This window comes from Rhinoderma darwinii, chromosome 13 (genome assembly GCF_050947455.1).
Source record: "Rhinoderma darwinii isolate aRhiDar2 chromosome 13, aRhiDar2.hap1, whole genome shotgun sequence".
NCBI lineage: Eukaryota > Metazoa > Chordata > Amphibia > Anura > Rhinodermatidae > Rhinoderma > Rhinoderma darwinii.
This window is the reverse complement of record NC_134699.1, coordinates 65,305,718-65,333,267: the sequence shown is the minus strand read 5'-3', so window position 1 is coordinate 65,333,267 and position 27,550 is coordinate 65,305,718. Positions and strand designations below refer to the sequence as shown.

General features: G+C 38.3%; 1 protein-coding gene and 1 long non-coding RNA gene across 3 annotated transcripts in view; one reads left to right on the top strand and one right to left on the bottom strand.

Annotated features, from left to right (window-relative positions):
• Positions 1-27,550, bottom strand: part of DNAH9 (dynein axonemal heavy chain 9) — a 207,294-nt gene that overhangs the window by 57,493 nt on the left and 122,251 nt on the right. For both annotated transcript variants that reach the window (XM_075846330.1, XM_075846331.1), the window contains exons 40-51: positions 25,003-25,168; positions 24,108-24,210; positions 22,866-23,105; positions 18,596-18,757; positions 16,969-17,165; positions 15,251-15,413; positions 13,500-13,623; positions 12,900-13,042; positions 5,226-5,387; positions 4,907-5,140; positions 2,907-3,167; positions 1,588-2,013 (exon numbers count right to left, since the gene is read on the bottom strand). In XM_075846330.1, the coding sequence (XP_075702445.1) occupies positions 1,588-2,013; positions 2,907-3,167; positions 4,907-5,140; positions 5,226-5,387; positions 12,900-13,042; positions 13,500-13,623; positions 15,251-15,413; positions 16,969-17,165; positions 18,596-18,757; positions 22,866-23,105; positions 24,108-24,210; positions 25,003-25,168 (2,381 nt within the window). The remainder of the gene's footprint in view (positions 1-1,587; positions 2,014-2,906; positions 3,168-4,906; positions 5,141-5,225; positions 5,388-12,899; positions 13,043-13,499; positions 13,624-15,250; positions 15,414-16,968; positions 17,166-18,595; positions 18,758-22,865; positions 23,106-24,107; positions 24,211-25,002; positions 25,169-27,550) is intronic.
• LOC142666333 (uncharacterized) overlaps positions 1-27,550 on the top strand; it is a 173,976-nt gene that overhangs the window by 141,220 nt on the left and 5,206 nt on the right. The window lies entirely within an intron of this gene.

The following is a 27,550-nucleotide window of genomic DNA, read 5'->3' as shown; positions in this document are numbered from 1 at the left end:
CTATAATACTGCTCCTATATACAAGAATAGAACTATTATAATACTGCTCCTATATACAAGAATATAACTACTACAATACTGCCCCTATATACAAGAATATAACTACTATAATACTGCTCCTATATACAAGAATTTAACTACTATAATACTGCCCCCTATATTCAAGAATATAACTACTATAATACTGCCTCTATATACAAGAATATAACTACTATAATACTGCTCCTATATACAAGAATATAACTACTATAATACTGCTCCTATATACAAGACTATAACTACTATAATACTGCCCCTATATACAAGACTATAACTACTATAATACTGCTCCTATATACAAGAATATAACTACTATAATACTGCCCCCTATATACAAGAATATAACTACTATAATACTGCTCCTATATACAAGAATATAACTACTATAATACTGCCCCCTATATACAGGAATATAACTACTATAATACTGCCCCCTATATACAAGAATATAACTACTATAATACTGCCCCTATATACAAGTATATAACTACTATAATACTGCCCCTATATACAAGAATATAACTACTATAATACTGCTCCTATATACAAGAATATAACTACTATAATACTGCCCCTATATACAAGAATATAACTACTATAATACTGCTCCTATATACAACAATATAATTACTATAATACTGCCCCTATATACAAGAATATAACTACTATAATACTGCTCCTATATACAACAATATAACTACTATAATACTGCCCCTATATACAAGAATATAACTACTATAATACTGCTCCTATATACAACAATATAACTACTATAATACTGCCCCTTTATACAAGAATATAACTACTATAATACTGCTCCTATATACAACAATATAACTACTATAATACTGCCCCCTATATACAAGAATATAACTACTATAATACTGCTCCTATATACAACAATATAACTACTATAATACTGCCCCTATATACAAGAATATAACTACTATAATACTGCCCCTATATACAACAATATAACTACTATAATACTGCCCCTATATACAAGAATATAACTACTATAATACTGCCCCTATATACAAGAATATAACTACTATAATACTGCCCTATATACAAGAATATAACTACTATAATACTGCTCCTATATACAGGAATATGACTACTATAATACTGCCATCTATATACAAGTATATAACTACTATAATACTGCCCCCTATATACAAGAATATAACTACTATAATACTGCCCCCTATATACAAGAATATAACTACTATAATACTGCCCCCTATATACAAGAATATAACTACTATAATACTGCTCCTATATACAAGAATATAACTACTATAATACTGCCCCTATGTACAAGAATATAACTACTATAATACTGACCCCTATATACAATAATATAACTACTATAATACTGCCCCTATATACAAGAATATAACTACTATAATACTGCCCCCCTATATGCAAGAATATAACTACTATAATACTGCCCCTATATACAGGACTATAACTACTATAATACTGCCCCCTATATACAAGAATATAAAAGTAGATGTTATATATCCTAGATACAGAGAGTCTTACAGAAATCTTGGCTTTGATGTTGGACAGTTTCTCCTCTGCAGCCGCCAGTTCAGCATTTGCTTTGTTCAGGGCTTGGCGTTTTGGCTCCACCTCACAGTAAACCTCGTAGAATTTGACAATGTTGACAACCCAGGAGCAGAGACCAGCGGCAGCGAGGGATTTGGAAGCGATAAATTCTGGGTTGAACTCTGGGTCTTGCAGGTAGGGCTGAATGCCTTTTATGCAGTTTTCATGAATATTCTCCTTATTAAAGTTTATTAGAGAGTCTAAGAAACCATCTACTTTGCCCATGACCACTCTGGCGGCCTTCCAGCTCCTGTCTTTTGGGACTTTACCACCAGGGGCTGTGAGGACCATGACCGCTGCGGTGACATTTGTGACAGCTAAAGGTGGGGCGCCAAAAGACTTCAGCTCCGTCAGATTGTTCTGGAAAGACAAATGATAGGTTCTTTCAGCATTTACAGTATATAGAAGACCTGACATCCCGTGTCATAGAGATGTGGGATGTTATCAGTGTGATAGGTGGGATCCAGCGCTAGGAGTAATAGCACTATGTTCTCTTCGGAGGCTACCACTAGGGGGGGTGTATGTTATACAATGAGACACGCTGCCTTTTATACAGTGATGTCTAAGAGTTTGACTGTCAATGGGACTTGGGAATATTTGCTCCTGATCAGACCAGTGTGCACTGCAAGATTTCTCCTTGTGGAAAATGACAAATATGCTTAACGAAACAATACTTAATTGGCAATCACATTAACGATCATCATTAATAATCGAATCTCATGGGCATATGCTTAACACCTAGCATTCCATAGAGAGTGAAAACAACTATGGCTCCCGCCTAAAGGGTTCTATGTAAATTCAGCTTAAAACTTGATCAAGATCTTCACTTGATGTTGGTGAATAGAAACATTATGTTTACAGTTGGGAGGCTGAAATCCCATCCTGATTATTACAACAGGTGCAGGGCTTGTTACAATGTATCAGAGAGCTGGCTTGTAACGAGCCCTGCAGCAGCGTCCGTCAGTATCAGGACAAGCTTTCATCCTCTGGATGTAAACACTGAATGTTCACACTTGCTGACAGCAAGCAGGTATCTTGAAAATGGTGAGGTATCGAAACACAAAGTATATACAAAAAATGAAAAACTTTTTGTTATACAAACAGAACATGCTGAACGGTAGTAAATGACTCCTTTAAGGACCTAATGAGTTGGTAAATGACTACAAACATGAGAACAAGATAGAAGCCATAATCTGAGGGCCAGAATGGGCACAGACTCAGCGCCCCCATATACGTGAAGCCAATAGCTGTACCCTGTTGAGTGTATTCAGGGCTTCTTGTGCGGCCACTAAAGCCGGTTCTGCTTTGGCCAAGTCCGTCTCGCAGTCCCTCTGCTTCTTCCCGACCTCCTCTGCTATAACGGCCACCTTCTTTTCTTCCTCGTCAGCCACTGCTTTCTCCTTTCCCACCTTCTCCGTCTCCACCCCGACCACCTGGATGAGTTTATCGGCATCCTCGTTCTTCTGTTTTAGCTCCACCTCTTGCGCTGCTAGTTTGGATTTTAGGTCATCCACCTGTCACAAGCAAAATTGTTGTCACTTGATAAGTAATCATGTCATAAATACAGCTGGCCAGAGTGAGTACCCCAGTCAACCCAAACAATTCCAGATGCAGCCCCCTCCCCAAATGAGACTTCCCATACACCCACACGTCATCTCAGAGTTTTAGCATGATAGCCCTATGAGAACTGACAGTGAAGTCACTGCCACCTGAAATACTCAGTGCTGCTGTAAAGATATTTCCTACTCCCATCACCCCCAGAGATAGGTATACTGTATGTACACGATTGTCTTAATGGTTATTGGTAAGACGACATAATCTTCCTTTATGTTAAATTCATAAGGTAAAACGAGGTTGTAAGCAGAATTTCTTGAGATTTTAGCAATTACTATGGAAACGTTCCTCTACATTTCCTTTAATCTGTGGAGACCACATGGAAATTGAAATGTTTGTACAAAAGAAATAAGGCGCGAGATGCGTCATGCCCAGCTGCAGCGGTGAGGCGCTCTGGAATCATAGGAGTCGGAGATCTTACAGGGTAGAAAGTCATATGGGATTAACCTTATGGCCGTACAGCATTGTTAGAACAATTACTATGAGGAGATGTTGGCTGCTGAGCGTCTCGGGGGATCTTTTAGGTTCTGGAACAGAACATATTGCTTGTATTTCAGACACTTTTAAAATTCATTTACTTCCAGTTGGCTTTTATGACTATATTTTTATAATGAATACAGTTAAAGGGATCTTCCATCTGTGTACAGGGTGGAGTGGTTAACCCCTTAATGACCGGCCTAATTTGGACCTTAATGACCAGGCTATTTTTTACGTTTTTCAATCGTCGCATTCCAAGAGCTATAACCTTCTTATTTTTGCGTCGACATAGCTGTATAAGATCTTGTTTTTTGTGGGACAAGTTGTATTTTTTAATAGCACCATTTTTAGGTACATATTATTTATTGATTAACTTTTATTAACTTTTTTTTGGGGGGGGAATAGAAAAAAATCAGAAATTTTGCCACTCTTTTTTGCGTCCTAAATCTACGCCATTTACCGTGTGGTATAAATAACACAATAACTTTATTCAGCGGGTTGTTACGATTGCAACGATACCAAATTTGTATAGTTTTTGTATGTTTTACTACTTTTACACAGTAAAAACGCTTTTTTTTCAAAATTATTTGTTTTTGTGTCTCCATATTTGAAGAGCCGTAACGTTTTTATTTTTTCGCCGATGCGGTCATATGAGGGCTTTTTTTTTGCAGGACGACTTGTCGTTTTTATTGGTACCATTATGGAGTAGATGCGACTTTTTGATCACTTTTTATTACATTTTTTTAAAGTCAGTATTCACAGAAAACAGCAATTTTTCCATAGTTTTTTATTTATTTTTTTATGGCGTTCACCGTGCGGGTTAAATAATGTAATAGATTTATAGTCGGGGTCGTTACGGACGCGGCGATACCAAATATGTGTAACTTTTTAACTTTATTTTGTTTTTTTAATAGTAAAGCATTTTGTAAGGGGAAAAGCTGAGTTTTTAATTTTTTTTCACATTTTTTTTAAAATTAACTTTATTAAACTTTTCCGGAGGGTATTAACAGGTGAAGCTTTTTTTATTTTTTTAAATATTTTTTAATTAAGATGGTGCAACACGTTTTCATGATTGACGCTATTGAGTGACAGCGAGCTGGCCACACCCTGAAATATTGAGTCAATATTCAGCACGTGGTCTGACTACATGTTGGGTCCATACCTGAGCAGAGGTGCTGTTTAATTTTTCCAAGCCATTCTCCAGACGCTCCATCTTGGCAGAGAGTTCCTTGCGCTTCTTACACAGCAGGTTTTGGTACAGCTTGATCTGCTCCAGGAAAGACTTTGGGGTGGTGTAATTGTAGCGGCGTTCGTTGCTCAGGTAAGATTTCGACATGTCATTCACACTAGTGTGCACAGCGGCCATGAATTTACTTATGGATTCTTTAACAGATGGCTGAGGTGAAAGAAAGAAATTAAGTCAGATAATATCCAGCTACAGAACAAACCACAAAAAGCTACTGATGGCACCAGGATCTTACCTCAATGTTCTCTGTTTCTTGGAGGAAACGCAGGCTGACAGACTCTAGCGCCTCCTGTGGCCACTCATGGAACCAATCAATCGCAGTACAGTTAACCACTGCAGGAAATTTTCTGCTACGAACCCGTAGCTTGTTACCAACGGGGGAGAAACAAAGAGCAACCTAAGGAGTAGCAAGGAAAAACAGCAAAATAATATATAAATAAGATGAGCTAGTTTTCTATTTTAAGTCCATATTCTCTACCATAGGGGGCAGTATTATAGTAGATATATTCTTGTATATAGGGAGCAGTATTATAGTAGTTATATTCTTGTATATAGGAGCAGTATTATAGTAGTTATATTCTTGTATATAGGGGCAGTATTATAGTAGTTATATTCTTGTATATAGGGGCAGTATTATAGTAGTTATATTCTTGTATATAGGAGAAGTATTGTAGTAGTTATATTCTTGTATATAGGGGGGCAGTATTATAGTAGTTATATTCTTGTATATAGCAGCAGTATTATAGTAGTTATATTCTTATATATAGGAGGCAGTATTATAGTAGTTATATTCTTGTATATAGGGGGCAGCATTATAGTAGTTATATTCTTGTATATAGGAGCAGTATTATAGTAGTTATATTCTTGTATATAGGGGGCAGTATTATAGTAGTTATATTCTTGTATATAGGAGCAGTATTATAGTAGTTATATTCTTATATATAGGAGGCAGTATTATAGTAGTTATATTCTTGTATATAGGGGGCAGCATTATAGTAGTTATATTCTTGTATATAGGGAGCAGTATTATAGTAGTTATATTCTTGTATATAGGGAGCAGTATTATAGTAGTTATATTCTTGTATATAGGAGCAGTATTATAGTAGTTATATTCTTGTATATAGGGAGCAGTATAATAGTAGTTATATTCTTGTATATAGGGAGCAGTATTATAGTAGTTATATTCTTGTATATAGGAGCAGTATTATAGTAGTTATATTCTTGTATATAGGGAGCAGTATTATAGTAGTTATATTCTTGTATATAGGGGGCAGTATTATAGTAGATATATTCTTGTATATAGGGGGCAGTATTATAGTAGTTATATTCTTGTATATAGCAGCAGTATTATAGTAGTTATATTCTTGTATATAGGGGCAGTATTATAGTAGTTATATTCTTGTATATAGGGGCAGTATTATAGTAGTTATATTCTTGTATATAGGAGGCAGTATTAAAATAGTTATATTCTTGTATATAGGGGGCAGTATTATAGTGGTTATATTCTTGTATATAGGGGGCAGTATTATAGTAGTTATATTCTTGTATATAGGAGCAGCATTATAGTAGTTATATTCTTGTATATAGGAGCAGTATTATAGTAGTTATATTCTTGTATATAGGGGGCAGTATTATAGTAGTTATATTCTTGTATATAGGGGCAGTATTATAGTGGTTATATTCTTGTATATAGGGGAATATTATAGTAGTTATATTCTTGTATATAGGAGAAGTATTATAGTAGTTATATTCTTGTATATAGGAGCAGTATTATAGTGGTTATATTCTTGTATATAGGGGGCAGTATTATAGTAGTTATATTCTTGTATATAGGAGCAGTATTATAGTAGTTATATTCTTGTATATAGGAGCAGTATTATAGTAGTTATATTCTTGTATATAGGGGGCAGTATTATAGTAGTTATATTCTTGTATATAGGAGCAGTATTATAATAGTTATATTCTTGTATATAGGGGCAGTATTATAGTAGATATATTCTTGTATATAGGGGGCAGTATTATAGTGGTTATATTCTTGTATATAGGGGGCAGGATTATAGTAGTTATATTCTTGTATATAGGAGCAGTATTATAGTAGTTATATTCTTGTATATAGGGAGCAGTATTATAGTAGTTATATTCTTGTATATAGGGAGCAGTATTATAGTAGTTATATTCTTGTATATAGGGAACAGTATTATAGTAGTTATATTCTTGTATATAGAGGCAGTATTATAGTAGTTATATTCTTGTATATAGGAGGCAGTATTATAGTAGTTATATTCTTGTATATAGGGAGCAGTATTATAGTAGTTATATTCTTGTATATAGGGGCAGAATTATAGTAGTTATATTCTTGTATATAGGAGCAGTATTATAGTAGTTATATTCTTGTATATAGGAGCAGTATTCTAGTAGTTATATTCGTGTATATAGGAGCAGTATTCTAGTAGTTATATTCTTGTATATAGGAGGCAGTATTATAGTAGTTATATTCTTGTATATAGGAGCAGTATTATAGTAGTTATATTCGTGTATATAGGAGCAGTATTATAGTAGTTATATTCTTGTATATAGGGGGCAGTATTATAGTAGTTATATTCTTGTATATAGGGGCAGTATTATAGTAGTTATATTCTTGTATATAGGAGAAGTATTATATTAGTTATATTCTTGTATATAGGGGGCAGTATTATAGTAGTTATATTCTTGTATATAGGGGCAGTACTATAGTAGTTATATTCTTGTATATAGGAGCAGTGTTATAGTAGTTATATTCCTGTATATAGGAGCAGTATTATAGTAGTTATATTCTTGTATATAGGGAGCAGTGTTATAGTAGTTATATTCTTGTATATAGGAGCAGTATTATAGTAGTTATATTCTTGTATATAGGGGGCAGTATTATAGTAGTTATATTCTTGTATATAGGAGCAGTATTATAGTAGTTATATTCTTGTATATATGGGGCAGTATTATAGTAGTTATATTCTTGTATATAGGAGCAGTGTTATAGTAGTTATATTCTTGTATATAGGGAGCAGTGTTATAGTAGTTATATTCTTGTATTAGGAGCAGTATTATAGTTGTTATATTCTTGTATATAGGGGGCAGTATTATAGTAGTTATATTCTTGTATATAGGAGCAGTATTATAGTAGTTATATTCTTGTATATAGGGAGCAGTGTTATAGTAGTTATATTCTTGTATATAGGAGCAGTATTATAGCAGTTATATTCTTGTATATAGGAAGCAGTATTATAGTAGTTATATTCTTGTATATAGGGTACAGTATTATAGTAGTTATATTCTTGTATATAGGGGGCAGTATTATAAGTTATATTCTTGTATATAGGGGCAGTATTATAGTAGTTATATTCTTGTATATAGGGGGCAGTATTATAGTAGTTATATTCTTGTATATAGGGGCAGTATTATAGTAGTTATATTCTTGTATATAGGGGCAGTATTATAGTAGTTGTATTCTTGTATATAGGGGCAGTATTATAGTAGTTATATTCTTGTATATAGGGGCAGTATTATAGTAGTTATATTCTTGTATATAGGGGCAGTATTATAGTAGTTATATTCTTGTATATAGGAGGCAGTATTATAGTAGTTATATTCTTGTATATAGGAGCAGTATTAGAATAGTTATATTCTCTACCATAGGGGGCAGTATTATAGTAGTTATATTCTTGTATATAGGGAGCAGTATTATAGTAGTTATATTCTTGTATATAGGGAGCAATATTATAGTAGTTATATTCTTGTATATAGGGAGAAGTATTATAGTAGTTATATTCTTGTATATAGGGAGCAGTATTATAGTAGTTATATTCTTGTATTGTAGTAGTTATATTCTTGTATATAGGGGCAGTATTATAGTAGTTAATTTCTTGTATATAGGGGCAGTATTATAGTAGTTATATTCTTGTATATAGGGGCAGTATTATAGTAGTTATATTCTTGTATATAGGGGCAGTATTATAGTAGTTATATTCTTGTATATAGGGGCAGTATTATAGTAGTTATATTCTTGTATATAGGGGCAGTATTATAGTAGTTATATTCTTGTATATAGGAACAGTATTATATTAGTTATAGTCTTGTATATAGGGGGCAGTATTATAGTAGTTATATTCTTGTATATAGGAGCAGTATTATATTAGTTATATTCTTGTATATAGGGGGCAGTATTATAGTAGTTATATTCTTGTATATAGGGACAGTATTATAGTAGTTATATTCTTGTATATAGGAGAAGTATTATAGTAGTTATATTCTTGTATATAGGGGGCAGTATTATAGTAGTTATATTGTATATAGGAGTAGTATTATAGTAGGTATATTCTTGTATATAGGGGGCAGTATTATAGTAGTTATATTCTTGTATATAGGAGCAGTATTATAGTAGTTATATTCTTGTATATAGGGGCAGTATTATAGTAGTTATATTCTTGTATATAGGGGGCAGTATTATAGTAGTTATATTCTTGTATATAGGGGGCAGTATTATAGTAGTTATATTCTTGTATATAGGGGGCAGTATTATAGTAGTTATATTCTTGTATATAGGAGCAGTGTTATAGTAGTTATATTCCTGTATATAGGAGCAGTATTATAGTAGTTATATTCTTGTATATAGGAGCAGTATTATAGTAGTTATATTCTTATATATAAGGGCAGTATTATAGTAGTTATATTCTTGTATATAGGAGCAGTATTATAGTAGTTATATTCTTGTATATAGGGGCAGTATTATAGTAGTTATATTCTTGTATATAGGGGGCAGTATTATAGTAGTTATATTCTTGTATATAGGAGCAGTGTTATAGTAGTTATATTCCTGTATATAGGAGCAGTATTATAGTAGTTATATTCTTGTATATAGGAGCAGTATTATAGTAGTTATATTCTTATATATAAGGGCAGTATTATAGTAGTTATATTCTTGTATATAGGAGCAGTATTATAGTAGTTATATTCTTGTATATAGGGGCAGTGTTATAGTAGTTATATTCTTGTATATAGGAGCAGTATTATAGTAGTTATATTCTTGTATATAGGGGGCAGTATTATAGTAGTTATATTCTTGTATATAGGAGCAGTATTATAGTAGTTATATTCTTGTATATAGGGGGCAGTATTATAGTAGTTATATTCTTGTATATAGGAGCAGTATTATAGTAGTTATATTTTTGTATATAGGAGCAGTATTATAGTAGTTATATTCTTGTATATAGGGGGCAGTATTATAGTAGTTATATTCTTGTATATAGGGACAGTATTATAGTAGTTATATTCTTGTATATAGGAGCAGTATTATAGTAGTTATATTCTTGTATATAGGGGGCAGTATTATAGTAGTTATATTCTTGTATATAGGGGCAGTATTATAGTAGTTATATTCTTATATATAGCAGGCAGTATTATAGTAGTTATATTCTTGTATATAGGAGCAGTATTATAGTAGTTATATTCTTGTATATAGGGGCAGTATTATAGTAGTTATATTCTTGTATATAGGGGGCAGTATTATAGTAGTTATATTCTTGTATATAGGAGCAGTGTTATAGTAGTTATATTCCTGTATATAGGAGCAGTATTATAGTAGTTATATTCTTGTATATAGGAGCAGTATTATAGTAGTTATATTCTTATATATAAGGGCAGTATTATAGTAGTTATATTCTTGTATATAGGAGCAGTATTATAGTAGTTATATTCTTGTATATAGGGGCAGTGTTATAGTAGTTATATTCTTGTATATAGGAGCAGTATTATAGTAGTTATATTCTTGTATATAGGGGGCAGTATTATAGTAGTTATATTCTTGTATATAGGAGCAGTATTATAGTAGTTATATTCTTGTATATAGGGGGCAGTATTATAGTAGTTATATTCTTGTATATAGGGGCAGTATTATAGTAGTTATATTCTTATATATAGCAGGCAGTATTATAATAGTTATATTCTTGTATATAGGAGCAGTATTATAGTAGTTATATTCTTGTATATAGGGGCAATATTATAGTAGTTATATTCTTGTATATAGGAGCAGTATTATAGTAGTTATATTCTTGTACATATAGTTATCAGTAGGACAACAGTGAACCGTGAACGGTAAAAAAAAGATCTGGTAAGAAATAGTAAACCCCTTAGGCACCAACCAAATGTATGATATTCATTCCGGAGTTTACTTGGCCTTCTATTTGGGTAACAGGTACTAACTGCGATTCAAATGTCCATATGATTTGTCACCAGACACCTCGAATAGTAGATAAGTCTGCACTGCAATAAAGTTATGTTCCTGCCCACCCCACTGTCTCCCTTCTACTGATCCACTTGTGTGTGTGTGTCAGTCTCCACTGTAGTTCTCACATTCTTTTCATAAACTTGGTGCTCTAAATTGCAGAGCTATAAACTAAATGGAATAGGCATGGGCAAAGTAATAAAAATAAAAAGGAACATAAATAGGCGTGAATAAACGTGAATGTCATCAATAAGAACAGCTGCATCTGTGGGGTCTACATCTGAATAACTGGTTGAAAAGTTTATCTTTATTATCTGGGCGCTCAGCATTTAATGTGTTGTGACTCGGGATTCCCCGCTATAAGCAGCTTGTTGGTTTTTTCAGATTTGTAATGTTTAGGGACATTCTTCGAACACAAACATTTCTGAAATCGGAAGCGTCGGAATTCCTTCTGCAGAAATAATGGCTGTTTGTGGCGTCTGAATAGGCTAATCATTGTTTCAGTCTTTTCTAAGGGATTGTTGTTGTGTAATCATGTTTGAGATGCGTCTTCTGAAAATGTATTGATTGGGGTAATCACATTTAAACGAGTTTCTCTTCTTTTTTTTTTTGTATCAGGCATTTGCACGTTGCAGCCGCCATCTGTCACCCCCTCCCAGCTCAATTATAAATAGAGAGTGCAAAGAAAAGCAAGGCCGTTTGACGTTCTAGTAATGCGGCTTCTCGGTCTGAGGAACGGGCGACTACATCTGCTCAGATCCTCTCTATATAGGGAAGAATCTGACTCAACCGTACGTGACTCGTGCAGAGTTTCTGAAAGATTTCCTGATTACATGTCTGAATTGTGAAGCCGGTTGGATACAGGGTCATAATCGGGGCAGTACAGGGGTTGCTGGTGTGACGATGGGCAAACGAGCATTAAACGGAGGGCTCACTACTTAGGCTACATTCACACGAACGTAACAGAGTCAGGCGCGTGAATCTGGTCAGTGTGTGTAGCGTTATGCATCAGTGTAGTTTGCGAGTAGCATGCGTCATTCACGCACTCGCAAAGCACATTTGTTTTATTTTTTTTTGCAATCTATTTGATGCGCAAATCACGCACCGCACATGGATGTGCATCAGAGTGCGGTATGTGGTTTTCACACACCGATTGACTTCAATGGGTGCGTAGGTGAGTGAAAACGCAGCAATATAGGACATGCAGAAGTGTGAAAACTCACGCATGTGTGAACAGCCCAATTGAAATGAAGGAGTCAGTGCGCTGCGTGTGATTTCCATGCGCAGCACAGACGTTGTTCATGTGAATGGGCCCCAAGTGACTGCTTAGTCAATGCTGCATGGGACCCAAGGAGCTTCACTTATGTAGCATAAGCAGGCCCTGTATGGTAATGTGTATATATGTGGCTTGTACATTTCACATGTCAAACACCCCACCCCCTTCCTTTTCTCTGTGCTGCTGGAGAACCTGCTCCTTCTACTATGTGACTCTCAGCCTGTCACCTCCTACAAGATCAGCACCCTCCTCTCCTGAAATACTCTGTGCTGCTGGGAGACACGGTTACGCCTTCTGTGTTGCTTTTAGACTGTGACCTCCCACTTGTCTTCACCCCCTCCTCAGGGAATAAGACGTCTTCTCAGGTGCAGACTCACTTTTAGCTGTCTCCGGACTCGGTCGATGAAGAATTTCCAGCAGTTTTCTCTTGTATCCAGCAGTCCCTGACTCTTCACTTCATTCCGGACGCTTGCAATAATATTTTCCACCTCATCATCTGGAAATAGCTCCGGGATCTCACCTTGCAAGAAAAGTGAATACTCCTTAACATGTTGCAAGGGTGGGGATGTGATACCTGAAACCCCACATATCCCAAGAATGGAGTTGCCCAGTCCCCTGCAGAGAGGTGGCCGCACATTACAGCGAATAGGAGATACAGAAAAAGCCTAGTTAGTGCACTTGGTCGTTTCTGTATGCGGAGCCACTTCTGCGGGAATGAAGGACCTGGCACCACTGTTCTTAGAATCTGTAAAGGTCCCAGCACTTCATATGCCATAAAATCCAATGGTAGGAAATCTCCTGTATGCTGGTCATAGACGTGCGATAACGGACCAGGGAGTGATTCAGCCATCAGCTCCCCCATAAACATACAGATGATTTTCCATCATGAGGAGGGGACAAGTGGTTACCAGATTCTTCTAGCCCTGCTGGTCACTGGCTACTAGCGTTTTGCCATATGGAAGACAGGACGTGCTTACCAGATGCCAGCAAGTCATTGACTAGCACAAGGAACTTCTCATCGGCCACTTGAGCGTCAGTCATGAGGAAAACTGTCCCCACATTCTTCACTCCTGCTTTAATGTATTGGTTTGCCAGGTCAACCTGAGGGTACAAGGCGACACAGAAGAGAATATTAGTATTATAGTAATCAGTGCGGGTGATGGAGGCAGTGGTGATGAGTAAAGTTGCCACTACCAGCCAGGCAGTCATTTAAATCCTTACTCCGCACCACATCTGAACATTCAGGTGTGACTGCAGCTAAGCCCTGTCCTGAGCCTCCGTCACAAACTCCATCAAATGTGACAGGAAAAACAGCGCTGCATGCATTACAAGTGATGGACACCATTGTAAGTCAGTGGGATCTGTTGGGCAGTGACATAGGACCTCTGCAGCAGCCAATATGCAAAAACACTTCTGGCTTCATACTCCGGTCACATCCAGAGCTGCAATTACAACTTACATGGCTTCCACTTAGATACGTCAGCACTGTGCGGACAGAAAATACCACCAACATCTTATTGTGGCCTCCATAACAAATTGCATTGTGGGGAATATAATCATTTGTGCACCAGAATACTGTACGCAGCATCCCCAACAAAATATTACAGCAAAGCCGGATATGTAGAGACCCTGTTCCAGCCGAGAGATGTGAGGACCTGCAGCTTAAGGCTAATACGAAGCCAGTAGAAGTGGGAATGCAGCTCTGGATGTGACTGGAGAACCCAGAAAAGTATTAACTTGATGATAGTAAAGCAGAATTCTGCTATCTGTGTAAAGATGGAGTGATCTGGTAGGACACTTATAAAATGGGTTATAGGAGCGGCATCTTCTGTGTAGTCCGTCATATGAGGGGCAAAGCCTAATCTCCCACACACATCTGGCTCGCTGTCTCCCTCTTGACTCCAGTAATAGCACCCAGTGTAGTTGTGTGGGAAGGCAGCTGAATAGTAATATAGAGTACAGGATGTATGTGAGAACTCTCTTGTAAGGGTGAATCCATGCAGAATATTCTCTCCTACTCAGACTCTAATTATTGCACCAGAAGAGGAGAGGATCTTATATTAAACCACAGACGGTGATTAGAGGGAATCATTCATTGTAGCAAAAACGGAAAAGGTTAACAGTGACCAGGGGGAGCGGGGGGGGGGGGGGGGGCATTTGTAGCTGCCATTCTGGTGTATCACGGTGTGCTGACAAGAGCTTATGTGGTCAACCAACACAATTAGGGTTTGTTACTATGTATCATTGTAGACAATTCCTTGTTGGCTAAACACAGCAGCACAGATATTTCCCCTGCCCTGATAGTTTGTTACAATGTATCGGTGCCCAGAGGCCAGACTGTTTAAGTAAGTCTCCACGTACTAAACTGGATACATTTTAGCGAAATCTCAGCTGTGGGAAGTATTATTACTGTAGCGGGACAAGAATTGTTGCGCTCTCCGACAGCAAGCAGAAATCTTGAAAAGGGTTAGGCATTTAAAACACAAAGTATATTAGAAAGGTGAAGAACATTTCTTTACATTAAGACCGTTTTACGAGAACACTGAATACGCCATTGATTATACTGGCATAAAAAAATACCTGTATAAACCGGAGCAGTATGTGTAAAGGGAAATTAGTAATATAGATTAATAAGGGAGCACATGTTGAGCCCGATATTCTCCATTTTCGGCTGACGTTACTTTTATCCACTTCTTGTTTTCTCAGACGTTGGTACACACCACTTTACCTTGAGATCTGGGATGCCGTAGCCTTTCCTGAGAGTGATCTGGAAGACTTCCAAGGAGCTGATATAAGCCGCCAGTCTGGTCAGACTTTGCTTTCCGCTCCCTCCAACTCCGACCAGCAGAGCGTTTCCCCTCGGGGACTCCAAAATGCGGTTGATTCTGCAACTATATTGACAAAGAACAAAAGAAACTAACAGAACTCTTCACTGAACACAAGTCGCCGAACAAGAAGAACACATTCACAGGCGGTGTGACGAGCGGTGCTTAACGTGCAGCAATTAATAAGATGTACGATCGCCAAAAGCAACCTGTGGCTGCTAAATAGCATGGCATGCTGGGACTTATAGTCCCACAACAGCAGAGCCACGGACAGCTTGGCATCTCTCATAATAAACCCCCTGTACTGTATTTGTGGCCCCTCATTGCACTGGACACCACCTGGAGCTTTCAGTCTTAAAAGCCCTCAAAACTATAAGCCCTTTAGTCGCTCTGCTCTGTCAAGCACTATTGCCTATCGTCACTATCGTCACTCAGCTTTCCCACAAACAAATAAGAATTGGCTGAAGGTTACTTTTAATAGGAGACCACCACAAAGACTTCTCGTTACTGTGGAAATAGAGTTATCTGGAAGGTCGTCTCCTGAACCTTCTCTCAGAATTCTGTATCTTCCGACGCCAAAAATTCACAATCACAAGAGAGATAGAGCGAAGCCGCTAGAGAGGTATTAAGGTGTCTCACAACCAGAGGCTTCACTGGCAGGGTACAAGCTCCTCCAGGGAATTACTGACCATCATTTCTCTGTCTCACCTCCAGATCTGATGACTCTACACTTTGCTCCAGCGGCGGTGAGACAGTTCAGAGGAGAGGGGGCATGTGAGAGCGCAGAGCGTCTCTATTACACTGACAGGGGAGACCAACCAAAACTAAAACATTCATTAATGTGCAGGTTCTCTTAAATCAGGTTTAAAACTGAAAATAAGACTAACTACAACTTTGCTGCTCTACACCAGGTCTTATACTCTAGTCACATTCGGAGCTGCATTCACAATTCTGCTGGTTGCCACTGGCCAAGTCATAAGTATTGATCTTAGTGGAGTTTTTTTTCCATAGCAGACTATACTGACTACTGTAAAGACTACATCTCCCACAATCCACCACATCAGAGCATGATCTGAACAGACTCAGAACTAGGACAGGGTGGAAAGGACATGCAAGGTCCTGCATCCTCACAGGAAACACAAATCTAGAACTTCTCTGAACTGTTAGTTTTCAGAATGTTGCTCTGGATGGGACTAGGCTTTGAGACCTGATGCAATTCAAAGTATTCGTCCACCTCTGAATAGCATTTAAGCGATAACAGATTAATCTACCTAGAACATGGAGTCACTTTGTGAATACATGACATTTCTCATGTCGAGATGCGAAGCCTGTATTGTACTTCAGAGCTGCACTCACAATTCTGTTGGTTTGCTATTGGAAACCGTCAACAACCTTGTTGGGCAGTTATTTCTTTCTACATCAGATGACTGTGCAGTGGATGGTCTAAAGTAATTTCCCAAAATGCAAATCACCCGTGAGCAAGCTTTGTGCAGACACTGAACAAGTATGACGCAGGCTGTAACCGAGGATACGATGGTAAAAAAAAATATTTTCTTTACAGTAGGCACAGCCGCTATTGATGAATTTATGAAACTCTTAGTATGTTGTGCTTAATTCTTACATGTGACACATGGCGTCCTCAAACAGCACCAGATTCATTGCCGCATTGACCTCGTTGTGGTTGTCCAGAGCGTCCACAAGTATTTTGTTCAGCGACTGCCAAGACTGGACCGGCATGTATTTAGGCTCTCCAACACCGCTGGCGAAATGGCAAAACATGTTCATAGACTTTGCTTCTTCCAGCGTTTCATCTATGTCCTTTTAGAGAAAGAAACCATTAGTTGAACACATGAGTAAATCACATACAGTGAAGGAAATAAGTATTTGATCCCTTGCTGATTTTGTAAGTTTGCCCACTGTCAAAAGACATGAACAGTCTAGAATTTTTAGGCTAGGTTACTTTTACCAGTGAGAGATAGATTATATAAAAAAAAAACAAAAAAAAAACAGAAAATCACAGTCAAAATTATATATATTTATTTGCATTGTGCACAGAGAAATAAGTATTTGATCCCTTTGGCAAACAAGACTTAATACTTGGTGGCAAAACCCTTGTTGGCAAGCACAGCAGTCAGACGTTTTTTGTAGTTGATGATGAGGTTTGCACACATGTTAGATGGAATTTTGGCCCACTCCTCTTTGCAGATCATCTGTAAATCATTAAGATTTCGAGGCTGTCGCTTGGCAACTCGGATCTTCAGGTCCCTCCATAAGTTTTCGATGGGATTAAGGTCTGGAGACTGGCTAGGCCACTCCATGACCTTAATGTGCTTATTTTTGAGCCACTCCTTTGTTGCCTTGGCTGTATGTTTCGGGTCATTGTCGTGCTGGAAGACCCAGCTACGAGCCATTTTTAATGTCCTGGTGGAGGGAAGGAGGTTGTCACTCAGGATTTGACAGTACATGGCTCCATCCATTCTCCCATTGATGCGGTGAAGTAGTCCTGTGCCCTTAGCAGAGAAACACCCCCAAAACATAATGTTTCCACCTCCATGCTTGACAGTGGGGACGGTGTTCTTTGGGTCATAGGCAGCATTTCTCTTCCTCCAAACACGGCGAGTTGAGTTAATGCCAAAGAGCTCAATTTTAGTCTCATCTGACCACAGCACCTTCTCCCAATCACTCTCAGAATCATCCAGATGTTCATTTGCAAGCTTCAGATGGGCCTGTACATGTGCCTTCTTGAGCAGGGGCACCTTGCGGGCACTGCAGGATTTTAATCCATTACGGCGTAATGTGTTACCAATGGTTTGCCCTGCCAACCATCGGCGCCGTGCCATCGCGTTGCCGCCGTCCCAGTTTCCAACCACTTAGGTTCTATGGTCGCTATTGACCTCGGCATCTAAGGAGTTAAACTAGCAGGATCCCGCTCATTACACTGAAGTGTCGGCTGTAAGATACAGCTGATACGCTCGTTCTACAGAGTAGACTCAGCCCGTGAGCCCGCTCCATATTCCCCCACCTGACCTGCGCCGTATATATACGGCAGATGTTGGGAAGGGGTTAAATGGGATATTTTGGTTTGGATAAATTAAACATGGTAAGGAAAGGTGCTGGAATATATTAACACCTAACTAAGACATAATGCCCATAAGGGTCACAAAATGGTACCCAGATCCCTTTTATAACACTGGAATTGTTTGATGGGGCAGTGGGGAGAAACCAGGTCATGGAACAACTCTACTTACATCATAGAACTTCTTCACCATGTCAGTCTGTATCTTATCAAACAGGTCAAAGTCCTTCTCTTCCACCATTTTGTCTCGATAAACACGGTTGGACTCGTGGAGGTACAGCTTCACCAAGTCCTGAGGAGCTTTCAGACAGTCCGGGGTGGAGAACAAGATGCCCTAAAATAAATATCACAATGAAGTTTAATCTGAAAAGTCAAAAAATTCATATGTTTTTATTTACATCAAGTGGCGGTAACTACTGTACAGACAGCAATTCTGTGTCATCTCCATCTGAAAAATGCCATATGGGCCTGTTCACATCAGCGTCAGGCTTCCGTCAGACCTTTCCATCTGAAAAACGGAAAGCCAAACGGAAACCATAGCTTTCGTTTACATTACCATTGATTTCTACTATAATGCTTACGTTGCAGTTGGTATTAGTTTGTTTCCATTCCGTAAAGTTTCAGTTTTTTGGCAGAAACCATAGAGTAGTCCAGTGATCCCCAATCACCGGCCTGCGGACCAATACCTGGCTGCGGCATCTGGTATCCGCAGGAAATTTCGGGCGAAAAATCGCACCAAACTGTGGTGCAGTTTTCCACCCGGAATGTCCACTGAGCATTTAGCCAGCCTGCTAGCGGGCCGGCCTCCTGGGATGACGTTTCATTCCAAGAGACCGCTGCAGCCTGTGATTGGCTGCAGCAGAGGTCACATGGGATGAAACATCACCCCAGGAGGCCGGCTTGGAGGAAGAACACAGACTTCTGGGTAAGTAGAAGTTTGTCTTTGTTTTTTCTGAGTTGTGTTTTTGCGGCGGAATCGCTGTGATTCCGCTGCAATAAAAGCAACGACTGCTGTTTGTTGCGGGTATTACCTCCCTATTGAATTCAATGGGGAAGACCCTCAAAAAATAACTCCATACGACCCAACACGTGTATAGGTACACGGATGCCCAGAGAGGAACTTGCCTTCAAACCACAAAGTGCTTCTGGGAAATGTCTTCTTTACCCCGTTCTTATGCTTTTTATTTATTCTCTAGTCAAAACATGACATTTCCAGTTTATTTCCTAATTTTCACGTTTTTCCCAACAGATTGTGTCATGAGGAGGTCAATGTGAAAGATTCCTAGACAAGCTAACAAGTCTGTAATATTTTCTATAATAAACTGTCATCGTGTCACCGAGTCGGTTAGTCCTGTCATCCGCTGTTTGGGAACATCGCTTGTGCTGGAACTTGAAAAGCCTAAATTGATTAAAGAGGAGCGCGACGTCAAGAGGTGCCCAGGACCTCGCTGACAGGAGATCATTAGATAAGTTATTATTACAAAGTAATCCTGAGCGACAGCTTGCTGCGAAGTGTAATAATCAGCTCAGGAAACCAGGACAAACAGGCGGAGGCGTTGGATAATATGCTAATTATCACAGCGAGGCGTCTACAGAACAGTGTACGCTTAAGGTTCAGCTCTGCTGGTTTTGGGGTGGCCATATCATACAGTGACCCAGACGCAGGTTTTTTTGGGGGAGGGTCCATCTTGTTTTACATGGAGTTCAACTCTGAACCCTATCTTATGATTCGTATCAGAGTGTGCATATATTACTTATCCTATACGGTTACAGTCTGTATTATACTCCAGAGCTGCGCTCACTATTCTGCTGGTGGAGTCACTGTGTCCATACATTACATTACTTATCCTATACTGATCCGGAGTTACATCCTGTATTATACTCCAGAGCTGCACTCACTATTCTGCTAGTGGAGTCACTGTGTACATACATTACTTATCCTGTACTGATCCTGAGTTACATCCTGTATTATACTCCAGAGCTGCACTCACTATTCTGCTGGTGGAGTCACTGTGTACATACATTACTTATCTTGTACTGATCCTGAGTTACATCCTGTATTATACTCCAGAGCTGCACTCACTATTCTGCTAGTGGAGTCACTGTGTCCATACATTACATTACTTATCCTATACTGATCCGGAGTTACATCCTGTATTATACTCCACAGCTGCACTCACTATTCTGCTGGTGGAGTCACTGTGTACATACATTACATTACTTATCCTGTACTGATCCTGAGTTATATCTTGTATTATACTCCAGAACTGCACTCACTATTCTGCTGTTAGCGTCACTATGTACTTACATTACTTATCCTGTACTGATCCTGAGTTACATCCTGTATTATACTCCAGAGCTGCACTCTCTATTCTCCTGGTGGAGTCACTGTGTACATACATTACTTATCCTGTACTGATCCTCAGTTACATCCTGTATTATACTACAGAGCTGCACTCACTATTCTGCTGGTGGAGTCACTGTGTACATACATTACATTACTTATCCTGTACTGATGCTAAGTTACATCCTGTATTATACTCCAGAGCTGCACTCACTATTCTGCTGGTGGAGTCACTGTGTACACACATTACATTGCTTATCCTGTACTGATCCTGAGTTACATCCTGTATTATACTCCAGAGCTACACTCACTATTCTGCTGGTGGAGTCACTGTGTACATACATTACATTACTTATCCTGTACTGATCCGGAGTTACATCCTGTATTATACTCCAGAGCTGCACTCACTATTCTGCTGGTGGAGTCACTATGTACTAACATTACATTACTTATCCTGTACTGATCCTGAGTTACATCCTGTATTATACTCCAGAGCTGCACTCACTATTCTGCTGGTGGAGTCACTGTGTACATACATTACTGATCCTGAGTTACATCCTGTATTATACTCCAGAGCTGCACTCACTATTCTGCAGGCTTCCGATCTAAAATCTCCCAGCATTCCCTGCTTGTCAAGGTGTGCAAAGAGATTTCCCTGGCAATTTGCACTTCTGGAAATCGAATGTAGGAATACTAACTGTTCAACTAAGTTGTTATTGGTTGTCTGTCAACATTCTTGATGATGGTTCACAATAATAGCCAGCAGATCTGTGGCTTTACAGTTCCCCTCTTAATGTAGAGGGAACAGCTGACTTCTGAAAAGTCCATCAATGGGCTAGTCACATATTCCCTTTCCCAGGGGAATGACTTTCAGATTCTCAATTTGGCACTTTGGCACAGGACCTAATGTAAAGGAAACCTGAGCAGGTGATGCCTCTCCTTAGAATAACTCCATGTTAGAAGGTATTTTTCACAGAGCAGAAAGCAATATTGCGCATCTACAGAATGTTTTGCTGTTGATTTAGAGGGATATGAACCGTTGTTTATTGAGGGGATTACCAGCAGACTGCTGCCTGCTCCCCCACCTGCGTTCAGTTGTCTCGTGAAGGCCTCTTGCCGGATTGATACTACCTGTTAGTGCTCAGCGGTGACTGGAAGGCCTGACGCGTTTCTCTTTGTAAAAACAGGTTGACAGTTCCCTTCGTTATAAATAGTCCTATGCGAATCGTCTCATTACCACATGGGCTAAAATCAGAGGCTCAATTAGTGTTGCTAATGAGGAGGAAGACAAGACTGTCCCGGCATTGCGACATCAGAATATGCATTAAACTGACAAGTCACAAAGCGCTTACAAGAACCGTGTTAATATAACATGTCCCAGAAAGAGCTCGGCAAAGGCCGTGTGATGAATAACTAACAGGATCCTAACGAGAGGACAACCATGTGTCAACGTGTATTACAGCTCAGCTTATAGTCACAGGCTTTATATAGCGCTAAATATTTGTAGAAATAAAAGTTGTACAACTCTCTAATCTACTTTGTTTACTGTCAGTGAATGGGAATATTCTTGTTTACATCGAGAGGATGATCACCCATACACACCTAATTTGTCCCTGCTGAGAGTTTACAGTGTATCCAGTCTAAATAATCCTGTGAGATAAACTCCAGACAGATCCATTTTGCCTGCACTGATACATTGTAGAAAACTTAGACAGGAGATTTGTGCTGCTGATGTGGATTGTCTAGACAGGATAGAATTGGATACAACCTTCAGCTTAGAGAAGTATTACAGTTCCAGAGCACTCACCTGTGTGATAATGTATGCTGAGCTGCCGTATATATGTATTTGATGACATAGGCGGCTGATTGGACATTATAAAAGAAGCACGCCATCGTCACTTGTATTCCTTGCTCTAGGCATACTCCGAAAAACTCCTGCCGTACCATCCAAATCTAGTTCCCTCTAATGTCTATGGCCATCTCCATTACAGTGTGGTCTTTGGTGGTTGTCCTGTAACTCTGCCTACATAGGAATGGCCTTGTTGGAAATGAGCCGGCTGTGGGTCTGTTGCAGGTACAACTATTACAGAGGACTCACCTGGAAAATGTTAGACAGGTCCCGCAGGTTGAAGATATAGTGGAACTTGATGGCTGTGGGCAGGAAGGTTGAGGTCACTTTCTGGTGAAGGGACAAGGCCAGGTTGATGAGCTGCTGCGTGGTCTTCTGTAGAGCAGCAGGGAAGTTGCCCACCTTCAGATGTTGGGTTAAGATGGTGCTATAGATGGTAGAGAGGGCATCCGTGCCAGGGAAGGACAGAGCAAACACGCTGAAATGTCTCTGCAGAGAGACAAGACATTTAATATAAATATGACTTTTAAGCCACGCATAATTTTTATTTCCACAGTGTGCTGCTGAGCTGATGTATCTAAGCCGATCAGGAGTGACACTCAACTGTACAGTGTATCTAAGCCTATAATGTGTGATACAATCTCAAAAAGCCACACAAAACACTACACTCCCCATCATGTACGGTTCCTGAATTTTATTGTAAATATATGAAAGGCACCAGTCATAAAGGCACAGCAGCGGAGGACTCGTCCAGGGCACATTCGTCCTACGCATGATACATTATTAGGCTACACTGCCAGAGTCCGACTCTTCAGGGCTCACATGACTTTGAACGCCACAAGTAAAATCTTGATTTACAATTGAATGTGTTGCAAACTATATACCTGGCAGGGAATCAATGACTGTAATATGAGGGTGTGAGATCAGAGGACTCCTCCATCTCTATTGCTACGGTTTCCAGCCATCTCGTGCAGACCGAACTTCCATGAGACTGGAGTTGTGCAACTTTTCTCGCTCTTTTTAGTGGTAATTGGGTGCGGCACCATCTACATTATCTACTACGGGTCCCGTCTATAGATGTGATGATGTAATATTACTTTGTACACGTCCAGACCCAATCACTTAAAGGGAAGGTGAATTTTCTTATAGAAGCTTTACCAATGGGCACCACTAAATGCCCCCAAAGTGTTAAATAGGCTGGGAGAAGAGGTGACTCCTCAATCAACCACCTTGATTTTTTAGAGACGCTGCATTTTCTGCTTACAAGGAGTTCGAAAAGTAGATGGTCGAGTCTGTGACAACTCAGCTTTGCGTGATAACAGGAGGTGGTGGTGATGGGGCATATTTAATCAGATATTTTATAACTAACCTGATGGGCCTCTTCTGATGGGGTTTAGTGGGTATCCTCTAGTACTACATACATCATGAAGGCATTGGTAGAATGTAGTAGCTGGAGAGGCTTGTTCAGATTATTCATGTGTTGGTACTGACCTGCAGCCGGGGGTTGATAGTGAAGCTGCCGGCAGTGGGGTTCATGCAGGACACGTACTGCACGTTCATTATCTCTTTCATGGTCAGTTTGTTCCGGTCGTACCTTAGAGGAAAGTAAAACAATGTTGTTTATGGCAGAGTCTACAAGTTCTGCAACTTTCTAATATACTTTATGTTGATTTGTATCCAGCCCGGGTTCCAGGATTCTCCCAACACCCACGCTGAACAGGTCCATACACCCGACTGATGCCAGCCAGAATGACGTGCTTTTGGCATCTGCCAGGAAGATATACATCATTAAACCGCGCAACCATTGCAAAAAACGCAAACATATACATTCATTTAACATTGGCGTAGATGGATGATGTGTCACAGTACGGTATACAGTGGCGTACGTCGGGGCTTTCAATGTATGTGCTGAATGTAGAGTCTCAATATGTGCACAAACCTAAAATGCAGACTACAAATAGAGCCTTGCCTGCACTGATACAGTGTAACAAGCTCTGCACAGGAGAGATGTGCGCGTCTGCTGATGTATTCGGACTCCCGGAGGTTTGAGAAATATCTGCACATAAAATTTCACTAAATCCTAACACAGCTGAAAGCCTTGTAACAATGTATCACTATAGGTCAGACGTCTCAATTTACAGTACGAACTAAGATAGTGATATGTAATACTGCTGTGGATTGCCTAAACTAATACACTGTAACAACCCATCAGCTATGAGCTGGATTAGGTTTATAGATATTATTAGTATCTTAAAAACGGTGAAAAGTTCAACTATATTAGGAAAAAAAACTCCTTCAAAATTATTCTATAGAAATGACCCGTTAACCGTAGTGATAATACATGACAACGCTGCGGTTACTGCCGGTCTCATTTATCCCTCTTTACCAGTGGCCGTAGTCCATGTGTTGCCGGATCAGCGTGTGCGGCTGCACAGTCCCATACGTGTCCACCTCTGGCATGTTCATATCATCAATGAAGTAGATGAGCTTCTTGGTTCCTGGAGGGCCATAATTCCTACCAGATTTCTTCTCCAATGGTTTCTCTAGGATAGCTATAAAATGAGAGACAACAGCATACATGAATAATCCTGTATAACATCTCAGCAGTTAGGCGCTCCGGATACATGAGAGTAGAGGATGTTGGCAGTAGATTGGTTGTATTGTACAGACGCACTTTATACACATTTCAATGCGGGTTCAGCCTCAGTCACAAACCAAATAAATCTGCAGCGAGAGCAACTAAAATAAAATAGAGCCAAAATTCATGATATCTTCGGGGAATGGCTGGATCAGCTATGAAATGTATGGATATCTTTATAGTAAAAAAGGGTTACCCTGGTGCAACTATGAAATCCTTCTATCCCGTAACTAGTGAAACACGTGATCAGTACATCTGTAGCCTGAACCAGGAGAAATCATACAACTGTCCACAGTGTGATCATAGTGGCAGAATCAGAATAGTTATATTCTTGTATATAGGGGGCAGTATTATAGTAGTTATATTCTTGTATATAGGGGGCAGTATTATAGTAGTTATATTCTTGTATATAGGGGGCAGTATTATCGTAGTTATATTCTTGTACATAGGGGCAGAATCAGAATAGTTATATTCTTGTATATAGGGGGCAGTATTATTGTAGTTATATTCTTGTATATAGGGGGCAGTATTATAGTAGTTATATTCTTGTATATAGGGGGCAGTATTATAGTAGTTATATTCTTGTATATAGGGGGCAGTATTATAGTAGTTATATTCTTGTATATAGGGGCAGTATTATAGTAGTTATATTCTTGTATATAGGGGGCAGTATTATAGTAGTTATATTCTTGTATATAGGAGCAGTATTATAGTAGTTATATTCTTGTATATAGGGGCAGTATTATAGTAGTTATATTCTTGTATATAGGGGGCAGTATTATAGTAGTTATATTCTTGTATATAGGGGAAGTATTATAGTAGTTATATTCTTGTATATAGGGGCAGAATCAGAATAGTTATATTCTTGTATATAGGGGGCAGTATTATTGTAGTTATATTCTTGTATATAGGGGGCAGTATTATAGTAGTTATATTCTTGTATATAGGGGGCAGTATTATAGTAGTTATATTCTTGTATATAGGGGCAGTATTATAGTAGTTATATTCTTGTATATAGGGGGCAGTATTATAGTAGTTATATTCTTGTATATAGGAGCAGTATTATAGTAGTTATATTCTTGTATATAGGGGCAGTATTATAGTAGTTATATTCTTGTATATAGGGGGCAGTATTATAGTAGTTATATTCTTGTATATAGGGGAAGTATTATAGTAGTTATATTCTTGTATATAGGGGCAGTATTATAGTAGTTATATTCTTGTATATAGGGGGCAGTATTATAGTAGTTATAGTCTTGTATATAGGGGCAGTATTATAGTAGTTATATTCTTGTATATAGGGGGCAGTATTATAGTAGTTATATTCTTGTATATAGGGGGCAGTATTATAGTAGTTATATTCTTGTATATAGGGGCAGTATTATAGTAGTTATATTCTTGTATATAGGGGGCAGTATTATAGTAGTTATATTCTTGTATATAGGAGCAGTATTATAGTAGTTATATTCTTGTATATAGGGGGTAGTATTATAGTAGTTATATTCTTGTATATAGGAGCAGTATTATAGTAGTTATATTCTTGTATATAGGAGCAGTATTATAGTAGTTATATTCTTGTATATAGGGAGCAGTATTATAGTAGTTATATTCTTGTACATAGGGGGCAGTATTATAGTAGTTATAGTCTTGTACATAGAGGGCAGTATTATAGTAGTTATATTCTTGTATATAGGAGCAGTATTATAGTCGTTATATACTTGTATATAGGGGCAGTATTATAGTAGTTATATTCCTGTATATAGGGGCAGTATTATAGTAGTTATATTCCTGTATATAGGAGCAGTATTATAGTAGTTATATTTTTGTATATAGGAGCAGTATTATAGTAGTTATATTCTTGTATATAGGAGCAGTATTATAGTAGTTATATTCTTGTATATAGGGAGCAGTATTATAGTAGTTATATTCTTATACATAGGACCAGTATTATAGTAGTTATATTCTTGTATATAGGAGCAGTATTAGAGTAGTTATATTCTTGTACATAGGGGGCAGTATTATAGTAGTTATATTCTTGTATATAGGGGGCAGTATTATAGTAGTTATATTCTTGTATATAGGGGCAGTATTATAGTAGTTATATTCTTGTATATAGGGGCCAGAATCAGAATAGTTATATTCTTGTATATAGGGGGCAGTATTATTGTAGTTATATTCTTGTATATAGGGGGCAGTATTATAGTAGATATATTCTTGTATATAGGGGGCAGTATTATAGTAGTTATATTCTTGTATATAGGGGCAGAATCAGAATAGTTATATTCTTGTATATAGG